This window comes from Acomys russatus, chromosome 12 (assembly GCF_903995435.1).
Source record: "Acomys russatus chromosome 12, mAcoRus1.1, whole genome shotgun sequence".
NCBI classification, from domain to species: Eukaryota; Metazoa; Chordata; class Mammalia; order Rodentia; family Muridae; genus Acomys; species Acomys russatus.
In genome coordinates this window covers 29,355,336-29,382,907 of record NC_067148.1, presented here as the reverse complement: position 1 = coordinate 29,382,907, position 27,572 = coordinate 29,355,336, and the positions used below count along the sequence as shown (strand labels likewise).

Here is a 27,572-nt window from a genome sequence, read left to right as displayed (position 1 = left end):
ATAAATAAATCTTTAAAAAAAAAGAAGAAGAAAGAAAGAAAGAAAAACAAATTGAACAGACTTGACAATCCAAAAAGAAAAAGAAAAAAGAAATAAAAGAAACAAAAACTCAATTAAGACCAAAAACAAAAAGCACTCAGCCTTGTCCTAGAGTGTGGTGTATAGCTACTCAGTGACACTCCAGAGAAAATGGATTTCCCCTTTCCCAGCAGGTAACAGTCACAAATAGCTTCTTGGTTAGGGATTTTGGGTCTGGCTTGACCCTGTGCAGGTTTCACGCATGTTCTCATAGTCTCCATGAGCCAACATGTGTATCGCCTCTGTTGTGTCTGAACGATGCTGGTCCTTGGAGTCATCCACCACCTCTGGCATTTACAAAAAAGATTATTTTTATTATTTGGACTAATATTATATACTGGATCGTTTTATTACCAGTTTATTCAAAGGGGGAAACTCAGTAAATTAAAAATATTTCATACTACAAATGAAAAAAAATTCCAAGATTCTCATTTCTAAAGCAGACCGCGTCCGCATATTCTCGTCATCAGTCTGCTTGAGAAGCCTGTCCCCAAGGCGCCATTCTGCGCTCTTTTCATATGAAAATTAAGTCATCGGATCATTCGGGCAAGTCCACCAACAGAACCCATGTGGCCTCAAGTAGAGCTCAGTAGCCAGCTCTTCTTATGGCACAGCCAGATACTAAACAGTTTAGCTCTGTCACCTCTACTCAACTCCATCACTGTACTAAAACAACAAACAGGTGGAACTAGGTACCAAAACCAAAAACAACAACAACAACAAAACCAAACACTAGTTGCAAAAACAGCTGGCAAACAGAAAGGGAAATGCAGCATGCACACTCAAAGCCACTGTTTACTCTAAAGATGCCCCCAACCAGAGCCAGGTCTGGTGGCGCACGCCTTTAATCCCACTGCTCGGGAGGCAGAGGCAGGCGGATTGATGAGTTTGAGGTCAGCCTGGTCTGCAAAGCAGATGGGCCAGATGGCTCAAGAGCACTTGCAAATCCGATGACCTGAGTGATCCCACCCAGGAAGAGAACCAGGTCTGTCTGTCTGTCGGTCTCTCCATCTCTCTGGCTCTCTCTCTCTCCCCTTCTCCCCATCACACACACACACACACACACACACACACACACACACACACACACACACACACACCACCACACATACCACACACCATGCTCAGTTCGTACTGGTCCATTAATAAGCGGTAAATTAACTCTTTCCCTAAAACATAACAGTTTTAGTATCCTTTGTAGCTATCAGATCTGAATTTTGAAGGGATGTTTACTGGCCCAACACCAGAGTTTTTAGAATTCTGTTGAGCAGCTTCCACAATGATCTCTAGGAAGCCACTTACTTGTCATGGTGAAATGTAGACTGACGTCATTTCAACCAAAGCTGTTGTCACTTTATCAGCTTCTTGGTAGGTTTCATTTCGGGGTGAATAGTTACAGAGATAATGAAAGGGGGTGGGGGGAGAAACTGAAAACCACAAACACATGCCAGAGCACTGGCCAGTGACCAGCTCAGTCATAGGTAGTGTGAAAGCTATTTTAAGGGTGTCAAGAATCATAAAGGAGCTGGGGAGATGGCTCAGTGCTTAAGAGCACTGGCTGTTCTTCCAGAGGACCCAGGTTCAATTCCCAGAATCCACATGACAGCTCACAACTTTCTCTAATTCCACTTTCAGAAGATCTAACACCCTCAAACAGATATGTATGCAGTCAAAATACAAATGCACATAAGACAAATAAATCATTTTTTAAAAAGAAATTCATTTGTGATGAAAGTGACTCCCCCACCTGTCCTTGGGTGTGTCTCACATTCTGTCTCTTCCAGAAGCCTACTCCCATAGTCTCAGGTGTATCTTATTACATCTGTGTGCCTGCCTCTGTGATTCTTCCCACTTACAAGCTGACATTCTACCCTCAATGTCATGGGTACTGGCAGGTCCTGCTGAAGGGCATCGCTGGCATGGCCTGCCCTCTACTTAGGGGCGGGGCTTCCCCTCTCCCAGAGACTCACTGTATAAACCAGACATTTTGGTTCCATGGCCCCTTTTCCCCTTCATTGCCCTTATAGCCCTTTTCCCACCTCCCTGCCCTCTCTCCTTCCCCTCCCCCCACCCCAGCACACATGCTCTCTTTTCCCCTGCCCCTCCTGTGCCTCTCCCAATAAACCTGCATTTATATATTATAGCTTCGTCACCAATTAGCTCCTTCTGCTTAATCAATCAGGTACCAGCTTTTTTAAAAGGACAAGATTCCTGTATCCACTTTTTTCTTGGGTTTTGTTTTTTTTTTTTTGTTTGTTTGTTTGTTTTGTTTTTTGAGACAGGGTTTCTCTGTGTAGCCCTGGCTGTCCTGGAACTCACTCTTAAGACCAGGCTGGCCTCAACAGAGATCCACCTGCCTCTGCCTCCCGAGTGCTGGGATTAAAGGTGTGTGCCACCATGCCCAGCTTGTTTTCTTCTGTATCCATTTTTAAATGTACTTATTTTTTTATTGTATGTGAATTTGTACGTACGCGCGCGTGTGTGTGCATGCATGTGTGTGCATATATTTGTGCGTGCAAGTGCAGGAACCCAGACAGGTCAGAAGAGGTCATCAAATGCCCTGGAACTGGAGTTACAGACAACTGAAAGCCATCGCGTAGGTGCTAGGAACCAAAACCCGGGTGTTCTTCAAGAGCAGTAAGCAGTAAGTGGGCCATCTCTCCAACGCCTGCATCAGTACAGTTTTACCACCTTGATAAGCCTCGATTTCTATACAGTGCCACCAGGGACAAAAGACAGCTGGACATGCAGTGGACTGCGTTAGAGTAGTGGTTCTCCATCTGTGGGTCCCTACCCCTTTGGGAGTAGAAGGTCCCTCTTACATAAAGGGGTCCCTTACGACCCTCAGAAAACATATTTACATTATGATTCATAACAGTACAAAATTACAGTTATGAAGCAGCAACAAAGGAAGTTAATTTCATGGTTCGGGGTCACCACAACCTGAGGAGCTGTCTAAAAGGGTCGCAGATTTAAGAAGATTGAGACCAGACCCACTGACACAAGAGTCCAACCTTAGGAGACTCTCGAATGTTTTACAATGAACAATGAGCCTGGCTGGCGGCCTTCTGTACCAGAGAGAAGCCCGACCTCCACCTCCCAGAGCTGTGGGGTCCACCAACATCCTGGGAAACAAAGACCAGGAAAACAAAGAGCCGGACAGTGCTTCTGCCTGGGGGTGGCTATGAGTCACGGCAGGGATGGAAGAGGAAGTCGTGCTAAGCTTTCTCACCTTCAAGGAGTGTGAGGTTCCCAGATCCAGTGCACCGAGAATTAGTGAGGAAGAAAAAAAACAGCTGCAAAGGACAAAGTTAAAAATCCTAGCCCTGTTTTTAATAGCTAAGTAGTATTCTATCCTGTAAATGTACCACAGTTTCTTTATCCATTCTTCTACTGAGGGACACTGAGGCTGTTTTCATGTTCTGGCTATTATGAATAAGGCCGCTATGAACATGGTTGAGCATATATCCCTGTTGTGTGGTGGAGCATCTTCTGGGTATATTCCAAGAAGTAGAATAGCTGGGTCTTGAGGAAGCCCTATTCCCATTTTTCTGAGAAAGCGCCAGATAGATTTCCAAAGTGGTTGTACCAGTTTGCATTCCCACCTGAAATTTGTGGACAAATGGATTGAACTAGAAATGATCATAATGAGCCCAAGGGGCATGTTCCATGAAAGTCTTCACTCATCAGGAAAGTAGGACAGAGGAGAGGACATCCTATTAGGACTTTAGGTGAGAGAAACATGGGAGAATGGGGAAATAGAAGAATCCAGAGGGTCCTAGAAACCTACAAGAAGAACAGGGGTCCTGCTCAAACTATGGCACCAGCCAAGGACAGTATGTACAGTAAACATCGAACCCCTACCCAGATCTAGCCAATGGACAGGACATTCTCCACAGTTGAGTGGAGAGTGGGGTCTGACTTTCACATGAACTCTGGTGCCCCATATTTGACCACGTCCCCTGGATGGGGAGGCCTGGTGGCACTCAGAGGAAGAATAGCAGGCTACTAAGAAGAGACTTGATACCCTATGAGCATACACAGGGGGAGGAGGTCCCCCTCAGTCACAGTCATAGGGGAGGGGAGTAGGGGGAAAGCGGGAGGGAGGGAGGAATGGGAGGATACAGGGATGGGAAAACAATTGAGATGTAATATGAATAAATTAATAAAATATTTTTAAAAAATATCCTTGCCCTGGCTGTGTTGTTCTCCCTGGCTCCTCGCTGTGGCCACACGGGCCTGCCTTCTCTTCCTATGCAAAGGGAATTCATTCCAGTGCCCTGGGGCCTCTGGACAGGCTGTTCTCTCAGCCCAGGAAGACCCTGCATAAGGCTCACTCTCTCCTCATTCAGGTCCACTCCCTGCCCCACAATTGCTCTGCCCCTTACACTGCCTTGACTTCAAAGTGATTGTCACTCCCTGACATCATACTTACCTGCTAGCTGTATAAGATTCCTAAACGGAGGCCCTGTGTTTACTGCTGGGTCCGGGTCTGGTGGACAAAAGAAAGCTATGCTTTACTGGTGTGTACACCGTTGTGGGTTGGACTGTGTCCCCTACACATTTATATGTTGGCATCTTAATTCCCAGTTCCTTAAAAGGTAACCTTGTCTGAGGATAATTAAATAGGAATGAGGTCATGGGGAAGGGTCTTATTCTCATGAGCCTATATCCACATAAGAAAAGGCAGTAGAGACACAGATCTGCACCCAGAGGACAGTGATGCAAAGACATGAGATGGCATGACATATACGTCTAGGAGAGCCCTCGGGAGAAACCAGCCTTTGATCTCAGACTGGGGCCTACAGAACTCTGGGAGAATGCACTTCTGTCTTTTAAAACACCCAGTTCATGGCACTGTGTGTAGCAGCCACTGCAAGCTAACATCCCCACTGAAACCCCCAAAACGTCTCAACTCCACCTGTGAAATGTGATCTTTCGACTTTAAAAACCGGCCTCTGCAGCAAGAGCTGCTTACTGAGCGCCACCGCAGCCTTCATCCCAGAAGAGCATGGCAAGCCAGTCTCCACCCTTCACCAGCAAACCACGGGACCTTTGCGCCTTCTATTCCATTCGTTAGAAAATCGAAAGCACTCCCCCCCCCCCCCCCCGCCAAGCCTTGTGAAGCTCTGCCACCAAAACCCATGTTGAAGTTCAATTGCCCATGTGACAGGCTCCGAATGCGACGAGACTTTCCAGATGTGATTATGTCACAAGAGCCCCACGCTCATGAAAGGGTTAAGAGAGTACATTATTTTTCTGTTACAGTGATGAAATGCCATGACCAAGGCAACTTAGAGGAGGAAGGGTTTTGTTTGGGGTTAGGGTTCCTGAGGGACAGGGTCAATCACGGTGTGGGGGTGTGGCGGGTGCGGGTGTGGGGGGATATGGCGGGTGCAGGGCTGGGGTGTGGCGGGTGCGGGTGTCGGGGGGGGGAGGGTATGGCGGGTGCAGGGCTGGGGTGTGGCAGGTGCAGGGCTGGGGTGTGGCGGGTGCGGGGGTGGGGTGTGGCGGGTGCGGGGGTGGGGTGTGGCGGGTGCGGGGTGTGGCAGCATGAGCATAAAGCTGAGAGACCGCATCCTCAACTGCAAGTTCAAAGCAGAGTGAGAGAGTGAACTGGAAGTAAGGCGAGGCTATAGGCTACACACCCTCAAAGTTCCCCCCTCCCCACCACAACACAGTGATGTACTCCCTCCAGCAAGGCTGATCACTTAACCCTCCCCAAGCACCAGCCCCAAACGGCAAGTACATGTTCAAGTCCCCAAGACTGCGGAGGACATTCTGTTTAGACCGCCATCGTTAGTTACCTCGGAGAAGGCTATTATAAAATGAGGAGCTCCCTCCTGCGTTGTTTCTTCTAGTGCCCACTTGCCACCCTGATCCCTGCCATGAGCTGAAACAGCACAAGGCCTCCACAAGGCTCTCAGACTTCCGACCTTCCCAAACCAAGGGCCAAAACCAAAGTCTTCCTTCTGCTTAGTAGCAAAACTCAGATATTCTGCTTAGCAACAGAGAACAAAACAAGACAGTGAATGTTAATTATCGGGCCATCAGCAGAGCATCAGCTTCCACCACAGGCCAAAAACCAGCAGTGTGACCGGCCACCCACACTTAGAGGTAGGAGTCCCCGGGGAGAGGGTCACTCTGGAACGCTTTGGTAGGCACACCTACTGGTTTCTATACAGCACAAACATCTCTTTGAGCAGGTGAGATTAAATACCAGGTCAGAGATTAAACCATTAAACTGAATAGCATAGGGCTGGAGAGATGGCTCAGAGCTTAAGAGCACTGTTTGTTCTTCCAAAGGTCCTGAGTTCAATTCCCAGCAACCACATGGTGGCTCATAACCATCTAGAATGAGATCTGGTGTCTTCTTCTGGCCTGCAGGCATACACGCGGTCAAAACACTGTATACATGATAAACAAATATTTAAAGTGAGTAGCATATGGGGTTGGCAGGATAGGTAGAAGTGTCTCTCGTTCTTTCCAAGGACCTGAGTTCAATTCCCAACATCCACGCCACGGAGGCCACAACTCCCTATCACTCTAGTTCCAGGAATCCAACGCTTTCCTGGACTTCTACCATGTGATGGATGAGAAGTTCACATAAAGATAGGAATGGACAAATAAGAGGTGAAAATGCCCTGAACCAAAGGGAAAAGGACTAAAAGACGAAAAGGTCGGATGAACTGAACGGTCCCTTCCTTGTGGTTTTATGTAGCTCTGCCCTCGAACTTTCTGCAGCTAGAAGAGTCAGAATAAGTAGGAAGTAGCAGAAACAAAAGAACAAGAATTGCCCTTTAGAAACTAGGGCAGAGAGGCAGGTAGACTGAATGAACTGTGTTTCAACACCAACCAGGGATCTGCCAACAACGGAGGCGGGGGTGTGGGGTGGATGGGGGGTGGGAGGGTGGCACCAGTTCTCAAATTCCCCCCATTGCCCATCAGATGGGAAAGGCATTCTGGGCATCCTGGGGTTGTCCACAGTCTTCCCTCACCACCTCAGAGGCCTGTCAGGGGATGACTGTGTTCAGTGCCTTGGCTTCCAACCTCAGGGCTCTGTCTCCATCCCAAAGAATCCTGGATCCCAAGCTTCTGGCAGAGTTCAGAAGGTGGGGAAAGCTCTCTCAACTTTAATCCAAGAAAGTCCCCAAGTCGCGGTGGTATCCTCAGCCATGGGTGTGCCTGGACGCCTAGCAAGAAAGCACTGGGCAGGCCAGGCCCTTCACATTACATGTGACTGTGGATGGATTCAACTGCAAAGTGGCAGCCCTGGGTCATTTATACCTTCCTCTCGCAGGCTCAAGGAATGCTGAGGAGGCGGCAGAAGGAATGTAAGAGCTGGAAAATAAGGAGAGGGGCTGTAAAATGACATCGTTAGCCGGGCATAGTGGCGCATGCCTTTAATCCCAGCACTTGGGAGGCAAGGCAGGTGTATCCCTGTGAGTTCGAGGTCAGCCTGGTCTACAAAGCGAGTCCAGGACAGCCAAGGCTACACAGAGAGACCCTGTATCAGAAAAACCAAAAATTCTTTAGGACAAGACACTGTTGTTTTCCCAATGACAAACTCAGCAACTTTAAATATCTGCGGAGGGGGGTGGGGGGGTGGGCGGGGGCATTTACACAAGAATGGGCTTGGCAGCAGTCAGATATGGACAGAGGAGACTCAGAGGGGCCAGAGTGCTCACCGATCAACTGTGTGGTAGCATTAGATTCAGGCAGATTCACCACCTTCAATTATGTAAACATTGATGAGCCCATCAGGTCTCAAGGGACAATCCCAATCCAATGGTTATGCAAATGGCCCTGATTAAACTATGGGTCACAAAACAAAGCCATTAAGCCATGAATTGAGAAGGGAGTGGGGGGCAGGAAGAGGGTACACAGGAAAAATAATCAGAATATATTACATGCATGTATGAAGTTATAAGATAACAAAATTAGCAAATAAAAATGATTAAATGTTAAGAAACGGAATGCTTTGGGGCTAGTGAGATGGCTCCAGTGTGTAAAAGCACTTACTTGCTGCCAAGTGCGACAACCTGAGTTTAACCCATATGGTGGAAAAAGAGAAACTGACCCCAGAGATTATCCTCAGACCTCCACACATGGGCCATGGTGTATGCCTCCCCCCACATACAAACAAACAAACAAAGAAATGAAAAATGTTTAAATGAATGCTTAGTTTAAAAAAAAATTGCTGGGTGGTGGTGGCACACACTTTAATCACAGCACTCGGGAGGCAGAGGCAGCAGATCTCTGTAAATTGAGGCCAGCAGCCTGGTCTACAAAGTGAGTCCAGGACAGCCAAGGCTACACAGAGAAACCCTGTCTCGAAAAACCAAAAAAAAAAAAAAAAGAATGCAATGCAGGTTAAAGTCAATTGTTCCCCTACCTGACCTCCTCCTAATATCCGCTTCTCTTACATTCCCAGTCAAGCTAAGCCTAGAGAGAGAGAAAGTGGACGTTCACTTGGGTGGCAGAGGAAAGAAACAAAAAACAAGGCGGCAGTTCTTGTTGGGAGAACCGTGCTTTGTAATGAGTTGAGTGGGCACAGTCAAAGGAAGACGTGACAAATACACTGGAGGCTGTATGACTAGGGAATTCTTTAAAGAATATGAAGGGGACACTTTTGCATGCAGAGGACAATCCTGCTTCCAAGAGTCTGCCTGAATCCTTAAGCATAAGCCCTTCCTCCCAAAGCCTCTGCCTGGGGAAGCAAGCAAGGAAGCAATGGATCCTGACTGTGTTCTGCAGCTCCCACCCCCATTTGAAAAAAAAAAAAATACTGAAACTTACCAACTTCATACAGAAAAAGAGGATATTCAGTATGACAAAAAGCACTTCTACTTATCTTTGCAGTACTGAAACACTAGAGCCCTACCCAGCCCACAGGCCGAAATCTTTTCTGGCAAGTGCTGCCATCCCCACTCCTAGGGCTCCTCAGAGTGCCCCCCAAAGTTTACAGGATTGCTTAAAGGAGAGCAAAGCAAAGAGCTAAGAAAGCCGCCTCCCCATGGGATGACTTAGATTCACCCACAAGCCACAGTGCAACAGGCTTGTATTTGTACCTCTTGCACCTATTTTCTAATAAATTTTGTCTGGTAAAGTCAACTGAAGCTAGGAAACACACACACACACACACACACACACACACACACACACACACACACACACACACACACACTCACTAGCGCACACACGGGGGGGGGGGGGGGGGGGGGAGACAAAGAAAACTAGGGTAAAAGTAAAGCTCAAAGTAACTACTCACATGAGTTGTACAACTGACCAAATAAGGCCCACTGGCTGTAGTAAATGCCGTCTCCACCACATCCCGCCCCCCACTGGGATGGCTGGCCAGGTACCTGGGCCTAGCTTAATCATCAAGGGTGTCAGATCTAATGGTCTCTGAGTCACACACACCACAGCCAGCACTAGCAACCTGTGGCCCTGATGCCCATTTCCGGCAGAACCGCAGCCACCTACCACAAAACACATTGCTTAGGAAAGAAGGAACTAAGCTCACTCTGAGGCAGGTCTACAGGAGAGTACCCCAAGGTGAGTGCTTGGATAAACAATGACTAAACTAGTGTTAAAAAGCTGGGGCGTGGCTTTTCCTCACCTGATTCATAATTAAACGTGACAATCATTTGTGCCTGCTGGGGTTCATTAGCTGCGTAGACTGCCTCTTAAGTTGCACAGCCATAAAGGAGCACAGCCTATTCCTAGGCCTAAAAACAAAAACCGACCATGCATAGCAATTACAGATGGAACAACAGGCATCAAATCAAAGAGCATGGCACCTGCTGATCCATCCCCTTCCCCAGCACACTGAGGACCTTGAAGGCTGAGGAACAGGTCTCCACCCCCACCAGAACTGGGCGAGCTCCTATTTCCCACACAGGGGCAGCCCAAGCCAGAAAAGCCAAGGCGGGTAGCTCTTTTGAGCACTCCTCGGAACCCTCCCGTGATCCCTCAGCTGAGTCAAACTGACATCAGGAAGTCCCAGGGCGTCCGTACCCAGGGCTGTCAAGCGTGCCATGCAATTAAGAGCCAATTTCATCTATTCTCAGAGGAGCAAGGCCAACAGAATGCAGGAGTCAGGGCAGGGGTGTTTACGAGGGCATAGTTGGGAGAGGCAACGAAGCTCTGGGTGAGTGCAAGAATAAATGACTGGCTTCAAAGACTGCTCTAATGCTGCAAAGACGAATGTGGCTCTCTCAAGCCAGTCAGTCCACTTTGGGGGGATTCCACAAAGCACGCTTCGGCTACTCTTAAACGCACCCCCATCTCCACATCCCCTTTCTTTTTTTTTTTGGTTTTTCGAGACAGTGTTTCTCTGTGTAGCCTTGGCCATCCTGGACTCACTTTGTAGACCAGGCTGGCCTCGAACTCACAGCGATCCGCCTGCCTCTGCCTCCCGAGTGCTGGGATTAAAGGCATGCGCCACCACGCCCGGCTCACATCCCCTTTCTAGAAGGCTCAAGGTAAACCAAAGCAAAACAGTTTAGAAAGAATCATCAGAGAACCAAGTTATAAAATAATAGGGAGAGAATTATATTTAAATAAAGTCGGGGGCTGGAGAGATGGCTCAGCGGTTAAGAGCACTGACTGCTTTTCCAGAGGTCCTGAGTTCAAGTCCCAGCAACCACATGGTGGTTCACAACCATCTATAATGTGACCTAATGTGCACTGTATACATAAGTAAATAAATCTCAATAAATAAATAAATAAAGTCTGTGAATACAAGGTAACTCACCTGAGTTGTTGTAGCCAAACAGTGGGAAAATTATAAAGCCATAACGTCTCCACTGCATAGTAGTATCACGTGCTTTTACTCCAGTGAGGTGTTCACACCTATCCATCCAGCAATCAGCCTTTCTCAAACATACCCATAAATCCCACCTCACTGCTCGTCAAGTGCACACCACACACCACACAGTACAGCTATCTGATATACTAACCTATATTTTCTTCTTTTTATCTTTCTTTTTTATTTTTCTAGACAGGGTTTCTCGGTGTAGCCCTGGCTATCCTGGAACTCACTCTGTAGACCAGGCTGGCCTCAAACTCAAGAGATCCACCTGCGCCTGCTTCCAGAGAGCTGGGATTAAAGGAGTGTGCCACCGTGCCCGGCTACTAACCTGTACTTTCACTGCATAGATGTTTACTTTTCAAAACGATGTGGTGGAGGCTGGGAAGATGGGGTGGGGGTGGGGTAGGGGATGGGTTATACACTTGTTGCACATGCAGTGGGGCCTGAGTCTAGATCCTCATCATCACGTACAAGCTGGGCATTGTCTGTCAAGGTACCCAGAGATTAGTGATCGGATATGGGTAGGAGCTGGTCACTGAGTTCCTCACTGCAGAGCTCACAGGCACATGTCACCATGCCCAGCTTTTAACATGGGAGCTGAGGGTCTGAACTCAGGTCCTTAAGCTTGCTTAACAAGCTACTTTACCCACTGAGCCATCTTGCTAGTCATCAGAATATTTGACCAAATACTTGTACATTGTAGCCCAGATACTTTGACACATAAAATTAACAGTAACAGTCAGGCGTGGCAGGTGAATCTCTGTGAGTTCGAGGCCAGCCTGGTCTACAAAGGGATTCTAGGACAGTCAAGTCTACATGAAGAAACCCTGTCTTGGAAAAAAACCAAATTAACAGTAACAACAACAAAAAGAAAGAAAGAAAGAAAAAAAAAAAAAAAAGGAAAAAAGAAAAAAGAAAAGAAGGTGGCCAAACATGGTGGTAAATGCCTTTAGTTCGATGCTAAACAGGCCTGCTCTACATAGCAAGTTCCAGGTTAGTCAAGGCTATACAGTAAGACCCTATCTCAAAATCATACAAAATAAAAAATACAAGATGAACCACAATGAGGAAGAGACACGGCAGCACCATGTCCAAATAAAAGCTTCCCTATCGTTCTTAACAAGATGAACAGACACAACAGCCAGAAGTTGAGCTCCACTGGAAGACGGGAACAGTCGTCCGATCACCCGATCGTCACGACGCCAGACATAATATCACAGATACTTTTCAAGCAGCAGTCACACACTGGGGTTTCCCCACGTGGGAAAGTGTCTCGCAGTATTTTTCTAAAAATTCTGCGCCTGTGACCTTCTCAGAACAGCCCTGTCATTTCTGCTTACACTTAGAATAACGGGCAGACAGAAGTACGCAGCTCTTTGCCCTGGGCCCGCACACTTTCCCTGCCTCTTTTGATTTATAATCAACATTGATCGAAGCCCATATCTCCTCAGACAATATTTTACAAAGTCAACTAAGCATCTTTGTTTCTCCTTCTTACTCATTTGCTCTTTTAAAATAAATAGCTCATTTATTCCTCGAGACCACTGTGAGAAGTCGCACACGTGACTACTACCCGCAAACCCACATCCATGACTCCTGCAGGCAGGCATCTCTGATGTCCTCAGTAGCTCTCAGGAAAACCAAGGCTTGTGCTCAGTTCAGTGGAGACTTAGCTTGATATTAATTAATCCTCCGTGTTTCAAGACCATAAGGTGTCCGTTGGTTGTTTGGTTTTGTTTCTTTTAAAAATAAGGGCTTTAAAAAATAAAAATAAAGGCTTTAAGACATGTTCGTGGTTTTAGTTTCTTCTCAACCCCATCCGGCTTCTGTAAACTGAGGCAGAAGAATAAGGAGACAAACCTGACTGGCAAACTGCTCTGTGCCCACCAATAAAGAAGTGGCCTTCCGTACCACAAATATTATACCAGAGAGGCGTGGCAGTCTGCTTCAGGGATGCGGAGCACTGAGTGTGGAGGAAGCTGGCTTCTGCCCAATTAGCCCAGACAACTTCACAGAGCTGTCAGTACCTGTGAGAAAAGTTAACCACTTCCACAAACCTTCCTGAGGCTTCAGAAAAAAGCCAGTGAGGACAGAGCCTCAAGAACAGAACAACAGGCATGGTGGCACACGCCTTTTAATCCCAGCATGCTCAGGAGATGGAGGCAGAAAGCTACTCATCCTGAAGCAAGCTTGAGAGATTTTTTAGGCCAGCCCAGACTACATACAGAGACAGGTTGAGATGGCCCAGCAGGTAAAAGCACTTGCTGGCAAACCTGATGGCCTGAGTTTGATCCCTGGGACTCACAAGAATTAAAGACCCAATTCCTGAAAGCTGTTCTAAACACACACACACATACACACACACACACAAATAATAAACGTAAGAAAAGAAATCAAAGCAAAGATAAAGAACAAAACAAAGGAAGAGTACAACAGGAAGGAGATCAGGCCGTTACGTCCTCAAGCACAGGCTCTACACATAGAACTCTGGTACAGAAAACCCCAGTCTTCTGCCTTCCCATCTCCTTTCTGTGGGAAGAGGGAAGTGGACATCTCTGACATACATCCGCCTCTGGGGTTATGTCCCAAATGCCACTAGTGGGTGCTTTTGGTCAGTTCACAATGTCAACTGCATCTACACTGTAATCCTAATCCATGAAGACAGGTCACCTTGGGACTCGGAGGTGAAGGAGGTATGCCATGCTGGTGGGCATTTGGAGAAGCTGGAAGTCTTAAACACCACACATGGGGATGTAAAATGGTGCCGATGCTATGGGAAACGGTACAGCCCTTCCACAGAACACAAAAGCACATGATTCCTTGTCTGGGTGCATGCTCTGAGCAACTGAAAACAAAGACTCTAACAGGTGTGGGTGCACTCATGTTCGTGGTATCGTTCGCAAAGCCAAAAGGTAGAAGCAAGCATTGCGTCACTGACAGGTAAATAACAACATGTGGTACCCACAGAGAAGGAGGAGGTATTCAGACTTCAGGAAAGACCCCCCACACTTGCTACAGCATGAGTGACTGATGTAGGCAGTGGGCTAAATGAACAGCTACATTTCCAGGGCTATTCTTCATGTCTGCCCAACTTGGTCTCTGATACATGGCTACTCCATGGCCTGGAATGAAGTCCACTAGACTGGTGGCTCTCAAGTTCTAGGCTCTGCCTGTCCTCACGCATCTAGCGTTAGGATTACAAGCATCTGCCACCACCTCCAGCTCTTTAAAAAAATTTCTTAACCAGAATATATTGTCTAAAAGAATTATTTCCAATAAATTTTTCTTTCATTTATTTATCTTTTTATGGGGGAGGGGCTGCATGTGCCATGCTGTGTATATGAACAGGTCATCACATGGATTCCACTTGACATAAGGTGCTAAAAGTAGACAAATTCATAAAGACTGCATATACAAAGGGCCCAAAGGAAGAAGGGAATTACTAGTCATTATTTAATGGGAACAGGGTTAAAATAAAATAAACTTCTGGAGACTGATGGTGGCACAGCTGTCAAAGACTATGAGTGGGCTTAATGCTGCTAAATAGAACATTCAAGAAGTTTAAAAATGAGCTGCAAGTGTCTGTTTGCCTGGCCAGCATGAGGGCCTGAGTTCCGTCTTCAGAAGCAACATAAACAGAGGCAGGCACAGGCTGGTGAGATGTCTTAGCAAAAAACAAAGGTGCTTGCTGCCAAGCCCACTCCAACAGGTTGTCCTGCGACTCCCACAAATTTTGTAAGCACCGCATGCTAAGTGACTGTGCCACTGGAGCGCCCAGTGTTCTGTTTCAAATAACATGAAACATCCAGGTATAAGGACGGGTACGTGCCTGTAACATCAACACCCAGGAGGCAGAGGAAGGACCGAACCAACTCCTACCAGGTTGTCCTCCCACATGCACATGCAGCACCCCTCCCCCACTGCCCCTTTCTCGGCTGTACCCCAATAAAAGGTAAATAAAGAAAAGAATTGAAGCCAGGAGTGGGAGCAGATGCTTACAATCCCAGCACTAGCGAGTGGAGACAGGCAGAGCCTAGGGCCTGGCAGCCATCAGCCTTGTCTACTTAATTCCAGGCCAGTGAGTGACTGCATCGAAAGCCAAGATGAACAGTACCTGAAGAATAACAGCACCTGAGGTTGTCATTTGGCCTCCACACACACACTGAAAGAAATTACACACACACACAAACACACAAAGCTATTTACGAAGAGAGAAAATAATTAAATGGCAAATTTTGTTATGTCTATGTTATGACAGAGAGGGGGCGGAACTGGGCATGATGGCACACACTTGTAATCCCAACACTCTGGGAGGCAGAGGCAGGTGGATCTCTCTGAGATCAAACCCAGCCTGGTCTAGAAAGAGAGTCCAGGACAGTTAGGGCTGCACAGAGAAACCTTGTCTCGAAAAAAGAAAGGAAAGAAGGAAGGAAGGAAGTGGGCAGGGGAGGGAGGAGGGACAGGAGGGAGGTGGGGAGGGAAGGGAGGTTGAGGGGAGGGAGGGTAAGGTTGTTTAGGAAAGTCTCAATTTATATTTTTGGCCAGATATGCTACACGATATTAGCAAACAGCCCCTTTCCTCCTAGTTAAGACTTGGTGATTGTACTATTTGTTTATTTGAAAACAAGTAATATAGTCACTGTAAGGTTGAACATGGTGTCGTCTAAGTAGAACATGGTGACAGTATACCTCTTACTCTCAAAGCTGAGTGACTCCAAAGCTCATGAGCTCCAACATTAAGCATGCTACAACGCATCTAATGACCCCTCTCCATCCCCCCTACATCCTCACCCCTACATCCTCACCCCTACACCCCCACCCCTACACCCCCACCCCTACACCCCCACCCCTACACCCCCACCCCTACATCCTCACCCCTACACCCCCACCCCTACACCCCACCCCTATACCCCCACCCCTACATCCTTACCCCCACACCCCCACCCCCTAACCCCCCATTCCCCCACACTCCTCCCCCCACTTCACACTTCACTTGCCAGTGTTTACTGCCTCAACTCTGCTGGTTAACATGGCTTACACAGATGCGTAAAAAAAACAGACAAAAAAATGCCATATTAGTGTTGACCTCTGGAACTAGTTATACTTTTGAAAGGGGATAGAGTAAGGCAAGTAAACAGAACGCGATCTGCTATAGGTCAGTGGACTATACTGTCCAGAATATACCACAGCACCAAAGGCATGTCACCCTGCATAGCCCCACAATCACCAAAGCTGTCGCTCTGTGAATCTACTGTACAGGGTGTGTCCCCGTAAACACACACACACACACACACACTCCACTGTCTACTGACAGCAGTTAAAACCAGAAGGTTTTCCCAAACTTACTGGAGAGACAGACCAGAACGGCGTTTCTAGTCAGACAGGTTTCTGGGTCACAGCCCTGACCTGGGACCCCAGTTATCACTCTCATTGCCTCCAACTCCTTGAGACGACTCAGTTTCCTAAGCATACCTGTTGAACCACGTCCTCCCTAAGCTTTCGAGAACTCAGTACACGTCAGGGCAGGACACTGCACGTGCTTAGCACCTGGCACACACTAACTCATGAATATTATTGCCTGGGAAACAGGGCAACACCCCTGGCTCCTGGAAGCCTACGCTTTTTGAATCCTCTTCTAACTCACCTAAAGCCAAATGGTTACTAGCAAAGTAAAATAAAGGACAGATGCACTGGGGACTGAGGATGTGGCTCAGGCTGAGAGCACTCGGCGAGTGGACAAGGCCGATGCCCAGCACTTCAAAAACACAAAACAAACAAAATAAATATGAATGCATTCGGTGATTCAATTGTTTGACTCTCAAGACAAAACAAACAAACAAACAAAAAACAAGGCATGTGGAAGAATCCAGAAGTATCTGAGGAACTGCTTTAACTTCCCACTGTTTGGTCCTTCTCGGTTGGTGTGAACTTGCAGTCCTGTTATCAACACTAGCCAGTGTTCACCCGTTTGTAGACAACCAGGTGACCCTGAAAAGGTGAGGTTTGCCCAGCTCTGCAGACCTGCTGGGGCAGTGACACAGAACCCAACTGGGAAATCCAAGTCTCAGGGTGCTTCTGGGATCCTCCATGTTGCTGGTCTGTGATCAGGTCAGGCCTTTCTTTGCCGCAAACATCCCAACCGACTACACTCTGCTGTTTCCTTTTGGATTAAGGACATGACGGCCTGAGCATATGATTCAGCATGCTAGAAATAGCCCCATGGACGGCCAGATGCTATTTTAAATGTTACAGGGACTGTGTGCTATGCCTGGACACAGGTACCAGAACCTAGTCCTGATACTATGATTTTGTCTTTGTAATTAAATATATATATATATATATATATATATATATATATATATATATATATATATATATATATATATATGCATGCTAATAATATTTAGCCATTCCCTAGGACTTGGCCCAATGTGGTTTCTACAGAACTATTCCATCCACACACAAGCATCTGGTGACACCTGTTGATATGTAAATATTGCCTGAGTGACAAGTTGGCAGGTTCCTGTCATGACAACTGCACATGCTTTTGATCATGTAATTACTTATAAGCTTTAAATGAAAGCACAGAATTTCTATCATCCATTATGCTGTAAAAAGTACTTAAAAGTGCTGATAAGAATGAACTGACAGCCTGGCATGGCGGCTCATACTTGTAATCCTAGCACTTGGGAGGCAGAGACAGGCAGATCGCTGTTGAGTTCAAGGCCAGTCTGGTCTACAGAGTGAGTCCAGGACAGCCAAGGCTACACAGAGAAACCATGTCTTGTGGCGAAACAATGATCTGACACTTAGGCACAGTGGTGCATGCCTTTAATCCCAGCATACAGGAGGCAGAGGCAGGTGGATCTCTCTGAATTTGAGGCCAGCTTGGTCTATAGAGTTCCAGGACAGAAAGAGAAAGAAGAAGAAAAAGAAAAAAAAAAAAAAAAAAAGATCTGTCGCTTAACATGTATCTTATTAATCTAAAGTGTCAAAGCTGATCTGGGGACATAGCACAGCGGTAGAACACCTGCCTAGCAAGTTCATGGTCCTAGACTTACTCCCAGTATGGAGAATTAAGCACCGAGTGAGTCCTCAGAGAGCTGCTGGTAGAACTTAGCAAATGGTGAGCAGTGTCAGTCGCCATGGAAAAATCATAAGCTGAGAAACAACTCCTAAAATGTGGTCTCTGTCCTCCCAGCAAGCACAGCCCTCCTCCCTCTCATGAAAATGCCTTTCATACTCACTGGCTTCAACAAATCATGCATGAGCTGTGGGAAGACCTTGCTGGTGCTCTCTGAAATCTGATCTAAGTCTGAATTCAGTCACCTGCGGTGTCCGTCCCCACCCCCCGCACCCCCATGTCATATATTATGTCTTGGGGGCTCATAAAGCCCAGATTCAAATCTAACAGGTATGTGACCTTGAGTGAGGTGCTTAAAATGAAAGAATAACAGGACTTACTTATTGAGCTGTTACAAGGGCATCCTAATATGCAAAAACTGAGAAGACTAAACTGTTGTTGTTAGGATTATTATCATTATTATTATTATCTTGAACAAAATCAGTATACTTACTATTGTTTTTACAAACAAATAAGTAGAGTGCATTGACAATAAATCACTAGCAATTATTAAGCTCCTAAGAACAGAGTATTATATAAAGTAGAATCAGTTTAATGAGCATGAACATATGGATAACGATTTACTGGCATGAGTTTGAGACTGTTGGCTGTATCTTAGCCAAACATAAGGCACCTCTCAGCACCACTCAGTGTCACTTTTTCTTTTTTAAGATTTATTTATTGCTGGGAGTGGTGGCTAACACCTTTAATCCCATCACTCGGGAGGCAGAGGCAGGTGGGTCTTTGTGAGTTTGAGGCTAGCCTGGTCTACAAAGTGAGTCCAGGACATCCAGGGCTATCACACAGAGAAACCCTGTCTCGGGGGAAAAAAAAAAAAGATTCACTACCTGCAGGGCTGTCATGTCACTTCTCCTTCTGGGAGTCTGGTTTCCACTAGCATAAGAGCTTGCATAAAAGCAAGAGAATTCTGTGATAGTCAAACAATGTTACTTCCACATTTTTTGACACGGCAAGCTAAATCTGGAGCCTTTTCTTCACTGTGTATCTTCTGCATGCTTTCCATCTGGAGTAAAGTCAGCCTTATCCATGTGTGGTCCTCACCCAGCAGAGACTGTAGCTAGCACACACACTGTTCTGAAAGTATTCATTATCCAGAGAGACTCCTAAATTTGAATGTTCCCAAGTCTTTGGTGCTGCTGTCGCTCAAGGAGAAACACTGTTCAGTTCCCTTAATACACCGCTTGTGCTTCCAAACAATGCACTCAAGACCTACCTAGCCTTCCTTGTATCAGGTGGAATTTTTCTTTCAAAACCCAAATCCACTGTTTTATTAAAATGTGTACCAAAGTTATCCTCTATGAGCAAGAAATAGCACAGTAATATGTATGGAATTTGCTTGGACTCAAGATACGAGCATACTGGCTTTCTAGCTGCATCTTCATAAACACAGTGGTAAATCCACTCCGGCATTATTCCGCATAGTAAGCGGTGGTGGCTCCGTTCTGGACGTCCCCATGTACCAGCAATCTGTTAACATTCTGGCTGGCTGGCAAATTTTCTTGGGTGAGTTCTTATAAAATCTGGCTGTTTTATATACAATAACTTAGATTTGTCTGTTTTACTCTAAAAAGCAAGTGTTCCAATGTTTTAGGGCCCACATTTTGAGCAAGACAGACAGCCTGGAGCTCAGCAACCGTGCCCATGAAGGCAGCGTGAGTTCCTAGGACCATTAGGGTGCTGGGTAAGGGGAAGAGAACCGTGGCATCCACTGATGTTACAGCCTATTCCCTGGTGGGGTCTCAGACTGCAACCTCCATTCTGGTCCCTCAAGTGTTCCTCCTTATGTTATATGTATGAGTGTTTTGCCTGCATGTATGTGCATGCACCATGCAGATGCCTGGTGCCCATGAAGGCCAGAAGAGGACTTCAGCTCCTCTGGAACTGGAGTCATATATAGTTGTGAGCCACCATGTGGGTGCTAGGAATAGAACCCAAGTCCCCTAGAAGAGCAGCCAGGGCTGTTAGCCAGTGAGCCATCTATACACACACACACACACACACACACACACACACACACGGTTTCCATTTTAAATGTATACACTGTGACCCAGGAATAACAACTCTTAAAAACAAAAACAAGAAATATGAAAGGGCCTACAAATCTATCTGGATGTCAACGGCAGCATGGCTAATAGTGAACATGGGATTGCCCTTATAGCAAAATGGACTGGCTGAACAAACAGTAGCAAATCCATGCAACAGAACACCAGAAAGTCTCCAAAAAGCAATAAAGAAAATGTAAGCATACAGAAACAGTAATGTATCCAGAAGGCACTAAGCAGGGCATAAAGCAAGGTGGAGAAGACTATGTGAGCTACAGTCCAATAGTGAAAAAGGACTAATATTGGGAGGCAGAGGCAGAAGGATTACTGTGAGTTCAAGGCCAGCCTGGTCTACAAAGTGAGTCCAGGATAGCCAAGGCTATACAAAGAAACCCTGTCTTGAAAAAAAAGAAAGAAAAATAAATAATTTACAGTTCATTTCAAATTCTGAAAGAATTGCTTTTATACTTTTTTTTTAAAAGAAAGAGAAATCCTGTGAATCAATATTTCTAATCATTTCATTGTAATAACTATCAAATCTTTTTTAATTATTTATTTATTATTATGTATATAGCATTCTGCCTGCATGTACATCTGCATGCCAGAAGAGGGCATCAGATCACAATATATATATATATATATATATATTTTTTTTAAAAGATTTATTATTTATATAGTATTCTACCCACATGTGTGCCCGCACACCACAACAGGGCACCAGATCTCATTGTAGATGGTTGTGAGCCACCATGTGGTTGCTGGGAATTGAACTCAGGACCTTTGGAAGAGCAGACAGTGCTCTTAACCTCTGAGCCATCTCTCCAGCCCCACATCACATTATAGATGGTTGTGAGCCACTGTGTGGTGGCTGGAAATTGAACTCAGGACCTCTAGGAAGAGCAGTGAGTGTTTCTAACCTCTGAGCCATCTCTCCAGCCCATAACTATCAAATCTTCATGTCATCAAGACTGGTTATCAGTCTTGGTAACTGTTTCTGAGAGTCAACCTTGATACCATTTTCTTGAGCAAGAATAAAACAAACAAACAAAACAAAGCAGTCTAGGTGGCCTTCCATACCTGGCTCTCTTCGGAAGGTGCACTTGGGGAGAGTGTTCTGTGGCTGCTGGTACCTCCTCAGCTGTCATTTCAAAAGCAGAGGCACACAGAAGACACACAGAGAGAGACTAGGGCTCCTCCCAGGAGAGCTGCCGGGCTCGGCTGTGAACAACCCCCTAAGGCAGTGGTTCTCAACCTTCCTAACACCGCAACCATTTACCGCAGCTCCCCATGTTGTATTGACCAACAACCATAAATTTATTTCTGGTGCTACATCATAACTGTAATTTTGCTAGTGTTATGAATAACAATGTAAATGTCTCTGTCTTCCGGTGGTCTGAGGCAACCCCTGTGAAGGGTCATTTAGCCCCCAAAGGGGTGGAGACCCACAGGTCAAGAACCACTGCCCTAGTGAGCTGCTGAATACCAACAGCTGCGGAAGGAAGCCCTAGCCCATCGGGGAACCAGGGAAACACCACTTTGCCTCATGCCAACTCTAATCAACGGCAACAAATCACGACCAGGCCAGCCTGGTCTACACAGAAAATTCCTATTCAATTTGGGATACACTGTGAGACTCTACCTCAAAAACCAAATAAAAATAATAAATAGATAAAACAGTTCTTGCTAACACACCCCAATGGTGTTCTTTGGAGCTTCTAACTCTCCTCGTTCTAAACAACTGTAAAGTGTGATGGAAACATACAGTGTATATTTGCTATGGGTGTCTTCTCAGGATAACCAGCAAGCACAGGAGGGGACAGCTTCCGTGGCAAGATCTGGGAAACTATCTTAGATAACACCCTAATATTGAAAGAATGGAGGACCCATGATCCTCCTTGCTATCCTTACACATGGATCCTTGGCTGTCCTGGACTCACTCTGTAGACCAGGCTGGCCTCAAACTCACAGAGACCCATTTGCCTCAGCCTCCCGAGTGCTGGGATTACAGGCGTGCACAAACACACCCGGCTTGATCCTTCTCCTTTTTATAGTCTGGTGTTCCCATGCCACGCTTTAACCCTGAGGAGTGTTTAAAGCCTTATTGCAAAAAGCATTCTAAATCACATGGCTAACTGACACGCACAGTTTAAGAACCTTTAAATACGGAAGCTTGTACAGGTCCCAATAACTCAGAACCACCCTTCGCAATTCAATCTGCATTACCTAACTGTGGCTTGTTAAACCACTGGAAAGATAAGACATGGATGATGATTTACGACTTCAAGCCATCCTTCTCGCTGCTCTTCAGCAGCGTTGCCTTACATGTAATGTGTACTGTTAAGGTTAAAAATTAAAAATGGGTCTTATCAAGCAAGCCTACCAAGACTAACCATAATTAACCAGTACTAATGCATGCTGCTAAAATAGGTCTACTGTTTCACAGAGCTCAGCTAGAGGTGGAGTCCATACAACCAAGGGCGTGAGGTAGGAAGATCTGAGCTCAAGGGTTCAAGATCATCCTGGACCACACGGCCTGACCGTGTAGTCATGCTTCATTCTTTATCTTCAGTTGGTCTTCTTGCCATTACCATTTCTTTTTATTTAGAGCATGTGTGTGTGTGTATGTGTGTGTGTGTGTGTGTGTGTGTGTGTGTGTGTGTGTGTGTGTGTGTGTGTACACCAAAGGTTAACATTTAGGTCCTTAGATGCTTGCCACCTTATCTCTGTGTGTACCTATGTGTGAGCATGCAGGAGCACACTCACATAAGTGTGTGTGTGTGTGTGTGTGTGTGTGTGTGTATAAGTCAGGATAATATCTGGCATCAGTCCCTGTGTCTACCTTGTTTAATACCTTGCCGTTCACTGCTGTGTACTCCAGGCTAGCTGGAGTGTGGGCTTCTGGCCGTTCTCCTGTCTCTGCTTGCCTGCCATCTCCCAGCTGGGGCATACTAGGACTACATGCTCATGTGCTAATGCAGCTGACTTTTACATGTGTTCTGTGGGCCCCAGCGCAGGTCACCGGGCTTATACAGCAAGCACTTTACCGCTGAGCCATGGCCCCAGCCTTCCTCTTACCTTTTCAGACAGGACCTCTTCAATGAACCCAGAACTCACTGATTGAGCTAGACTGGCTGGCCCAGGATCCTCCTGCACCTTCGCCCCACCCCGCAGCCCCCAGCACTGAGACTACTGGCACATGCCTGGCTTTTTTATGTGAGTCCTAGAGTATCAAACTCGGGTCCTCATGCTTGCACACTGCACACCACACACCACACCAACAGAGCCAGCCCCCGCCCCAGCCCTGTACCAGCCATCTCTTACTGCCGCGTATCAGCTGAGACTAGCACATCTGACACAGTAAGATGTCAGAGGTACTTACCTCTGAGTCTTTGGTCTGCTGGTTACGAATGACTATCAGATTGTACAAGATCCTGTCATCATCGGCCTCTGTGTGCGACACATCATGAGGCATGCTCCATAAGTTCTTTTCATCGTCCCTCTCCAGGGTCGCTCCAAATGAGGAATATGGATTATTACCACTGCGAAATAAAACATAAAGATTGCGCTACATATATGTATTACATATTATATACCATATGTATGTATGTTACATATCATGTAACATATGTATATTTTACAATACAAATAAAAACATATAGAGTATCCATGACAAAAAAGTCTAACGTTTTTTCAATAATTAAGCAAAAACATAGTACAATAAATAACAAACTTAATTTTAATCACTTTAAAAATAGCCAAAAAAGAATGGCAAGGTGGGTGCAATTCCTAGCAATACACACACAGCCTGTGGCTGGAGAAATGACTCAGTAGTTAGGAGTACTGGCTGCTCTTCCAGAGGACCCAGGGTTCAGGTCACATGGCAGCTCACAACCATCTGTAACTCCCATTCCAGGGGATCTGATGCCCTCTCTGGCCTCTGTGGCACCAGGCACATTTGTGCAAAGACATACATGCAGGCAAAAGACCCATATACATAATAAGAAAAAATATGGTGGGTTTTGTTGTTGTTGTTGTTTTGGTTTTTTTGAGACAGGGTTTCTCTGTGTAGCATTGGCTGTCCTAGACTCGCTTTGTAGACTAGGCTGACTGCAAACTCATAGTGATCCACCTGCCTCTGCCTCCCAAGTACTGGGATTAAAGGCATGCACCCCCATGCCCAGCTAGTTTATTTAATTTCATTTTTATGTATATTGGTGTTTTGCCTGCATGTATGTTGGCTTCAGATCCCCTGGAACTGGAGTTACAGATAGTTGTGAGAGGCCATGTGGGTGCTGGGAATTAAACCCACGTTCTCTGGAAGATGCAGCCAGTGCTCTTAACTGCTGAGCCATCTCTCCAGCCCCAAGATAAAAAAATGTCAAGCCTAAGCAACAAATATACACACCCAAATACTTTCAATGACCAAGGACTAAGAATTTCAGTGGTAGGCTCAGGTGATGGCTGAGTGGATTAAAACACTTCCTGACTGGAGAGATGGCTCAGCAGTTAAGAGCACTGGCTGCTCTTCCAGAGGACCCAGGTTCGATTGAAAGCATCTACATGGAGGCTCACAACCATCTGTAACTCCAGTCCAAAGGGATCCAAAACCCTCTTTTGGCCTCAAAGGGTACCAGTCACATGTGCAAGCAGGCAAAATACCCATACACATTTTTTCTTTAATTGGGGCCAATGTAGTGGTACACACCTTTAAACCCAGCACTCAGGAGGCAAAAACAGGTTGATTCTCAATGCCTTTGAGGCTAACCTGCTCTACCTATCAAGTTCCAGGCCAACCAAGGCTACGTAGTAAAAACAAAAACAAAAGAACAACAAAAATCCCACTCACTGTACAAGGCTGAGGACCAGAGTTTGAATCCCCCAGAACCCGAGTGAAAGCTGGGTGTTTGGCAGCCTACCTGCAATTCCAGCCTCGGAAGCAGCAGACAGATCTCTCGAGCAAGCTGACCAGCAAGGCTAGCCAGGATATTGACAACCTCTGTGTTTAGTTGCCTCATCATAAAAGGTGAGGAAGAGCGGGGCGTGGTGGCACACGACTGTAATCCCAGCACTCTCAAGGCAGAGGCAGGCGGATCTCTGCGAGTCCGAGGCCAGCCTGGTCTACAGAGTGAGTTCCAGGACAGCCAGAGCTACACAGAGAAACTCTATTCCCCGCCCCCCAAAAAATTAAAAATAAAAAATAAAAACTAGTAGTAGAGGATGAATTCCTGACATTAATGTTCGGTCTCCTCTCCACATACATACATACCCATTTGCCTGCACTCCCACAAACATGTATGCCTATATACACATACATGTACACAACACACACAGAGATACATGGGAAGAGGGAAGTTCAGTTGCCCTGTATTTTGCTCATCTCACGATTTTTTCTTTATAGGATACACACGTTTGGCCTCGGGGAGGCTGGTGATGGAGCGTCACACACAGGACAATGTCTGTGCACAGCCCTAGTTAACTTCTGAAGGACAGGACAAGCAGGGCCACACTGGAGCTCCTCACTTCCCCTAATAACACGCATGAGGGATGACTAGCCCTTCACCACAGGACTCGGTAAGCTGCGGGCATATGGACGTGACTCCTGTCTCTGGCCCTCGCTGGAACCAAGAACGGGAAATCACTACTGGATGATCACCTGACCGTGTAGTGAAAAACTAGGATAAGTGCTGCGAATGGGGCATGTGAGAGCACAGCTAGGATGCTGGCAGACGGTCCTAGCGGCAGTAGCCATGGGTCAGGCATAATGAAGAAGCCATGCTACAACAGTAAGGAACCGAGGGAGGCGTGTGAGGCGGGCACATTGGAAGCAAGGAGAAACACTGGTCAGAAAAATGAAGCAAGCTGGTGAGAAAGCTCAAGGCTAGAGACATTATGGCCCCATGGGTCACGCGCCTGTTGTTTTCCTAAGGTAGCATGGGCTTTACTCCTGAGCCAAGGCAGGATTCTGAGTACACATGAGCAGCATCACGATCTTAAAAAACAAAACAGAAACTTCCCAGGTAAAGTGCGGGGAATACTTGAGAGACGGGAGGAGAGGATTCAAGAGATTTCGTAAGTACGCAGTTGAGGAGGCATGAGCACAGCAAGCTTGGGCCATCCTGTGCTACACGGAAATATCCCTGTATTTAAAAAAAAAAAAAAAAAAAAAAAAGAGGGAGGCTGTAGAGATGGCTCATTGGTTGAGAGCACTTGTTGTTGCAAAGGACCTAGGTTCGATTTCCAGCACCTACATGGAGGCTCACCACTTCCTCAAGCACCAGCACATGTGGCACACAGACACACATGAAGACAAAACACGCACAGGCATAAGATAGTAAGACTAAACCATGGGATGGCAATCATGTGTAGTGTGTAACATGACGGTACGGCAAGTGAAAGCATGCAGAAGAGCTTCAGAAAAACAGGCGGCAACTGGGAAGGAAAGGATGAGACTACGTGACAGGTGGGCTGAGGGTAAATGTCCAAGATGTCCACAAATGCGACACGCTTGGAAGTTGGCACTAAGGAAATCTTACAACAGGAAGCAAAGAACCAGTCACCAGACTGGGAACCAGCAGAGCTGCCCAGCAAGAGAGGTGGCCTGGGGCTAGAGGGAGCAGCTGCAGACCAGGCTATCAATCAAATGCTCAGACTTGGAAAGGACAGCCAAGACCCACACAGGAAAACTGGGGCAAAGGATAAGGAGTACACAGGAGCCAAGGCCAGTCAGAGGCCAGCCACCTGACCCAGCACAGGACCTAGACACTGTGTACCAAACAGTATCAGTAAAATCCCTAGCTGCAGCCAGGAGGAGAGGGCAAGCGCCTAGAATCTCAGCACTTAGAGGCAGAGGCAGATGGATCGCAGTGAGTTCGAGGCCAGCCTGGTCTACAAAGCTAGTCCAGGACAGTCAGGGCTACACAAAGAAACACTGTCTCAAAAAGCCAAAAAAAAAAAAAAAAAAAAAAAGCATGCTGAATCCAATCATTCATTCAAACTTTCACTCGTAGTTAATTTGTGTATGTATGAAGAAATAGGATGTTGTCTCTGCCCTTACAAACAATGCAAGAAGTAAGTACAATTTACAGTGCAAAATGACATAAGAGCAGAGAGCTAGAAGTGACCAGTTGCATGAAAGGAGAAGGCATTTTGAGAGCTTTTACGGAGACAGCATTGGCCTTTCACCCAAAGGAGGAGCGGGAGCAAAGTATCACAACTCAAGGAAAAGCAGCCCAAGAAAGGGCAGCAGCACAGGGAGGCCTCAACAGCTGGGGAAGCTCAAGCTCCATGCACATACACGGAGCAACACACAGGCTGCAGCAATACAGTGACGTGTGCTGAAGAAGCAAGGGTGATGTGATGTCAGTCCGAAGACGGTGCTAATCTAGGCTTTTGTCCCATGAAATGCGACAGGTCAGACCAAAGGGTTGTAGAGCAATAACTCTGAAAAAAAGCAATAAGGAAATTGCGTAGTTGGAAGAGCTGTCACAACCAA

At 46.4% G+C, this 27,572-nt stretch overlaps 1 protein-coding gene across 1 annotated transcript in view; it reads right to left on the bottom strand.

The window, feature by feature from the left end:
- Mreg (melanoregulin) overlaps positions 1-27,572 on the bottom strand; it is a 62,341-nt gene that overhangs the window by 13,411 nt on the left and 21,358 nt on the right. Inside the window, exon 2 of the mRNA XM_051154126.1 lies at positions 23,460-23,619. Coding sequence (XP_051010083.1) covers positions 23,460-23,619 — 160 coding nt within the window. The remainder of the gene's footprint in view (positions 1-23,459; positions 23,620-27,572) is intronic.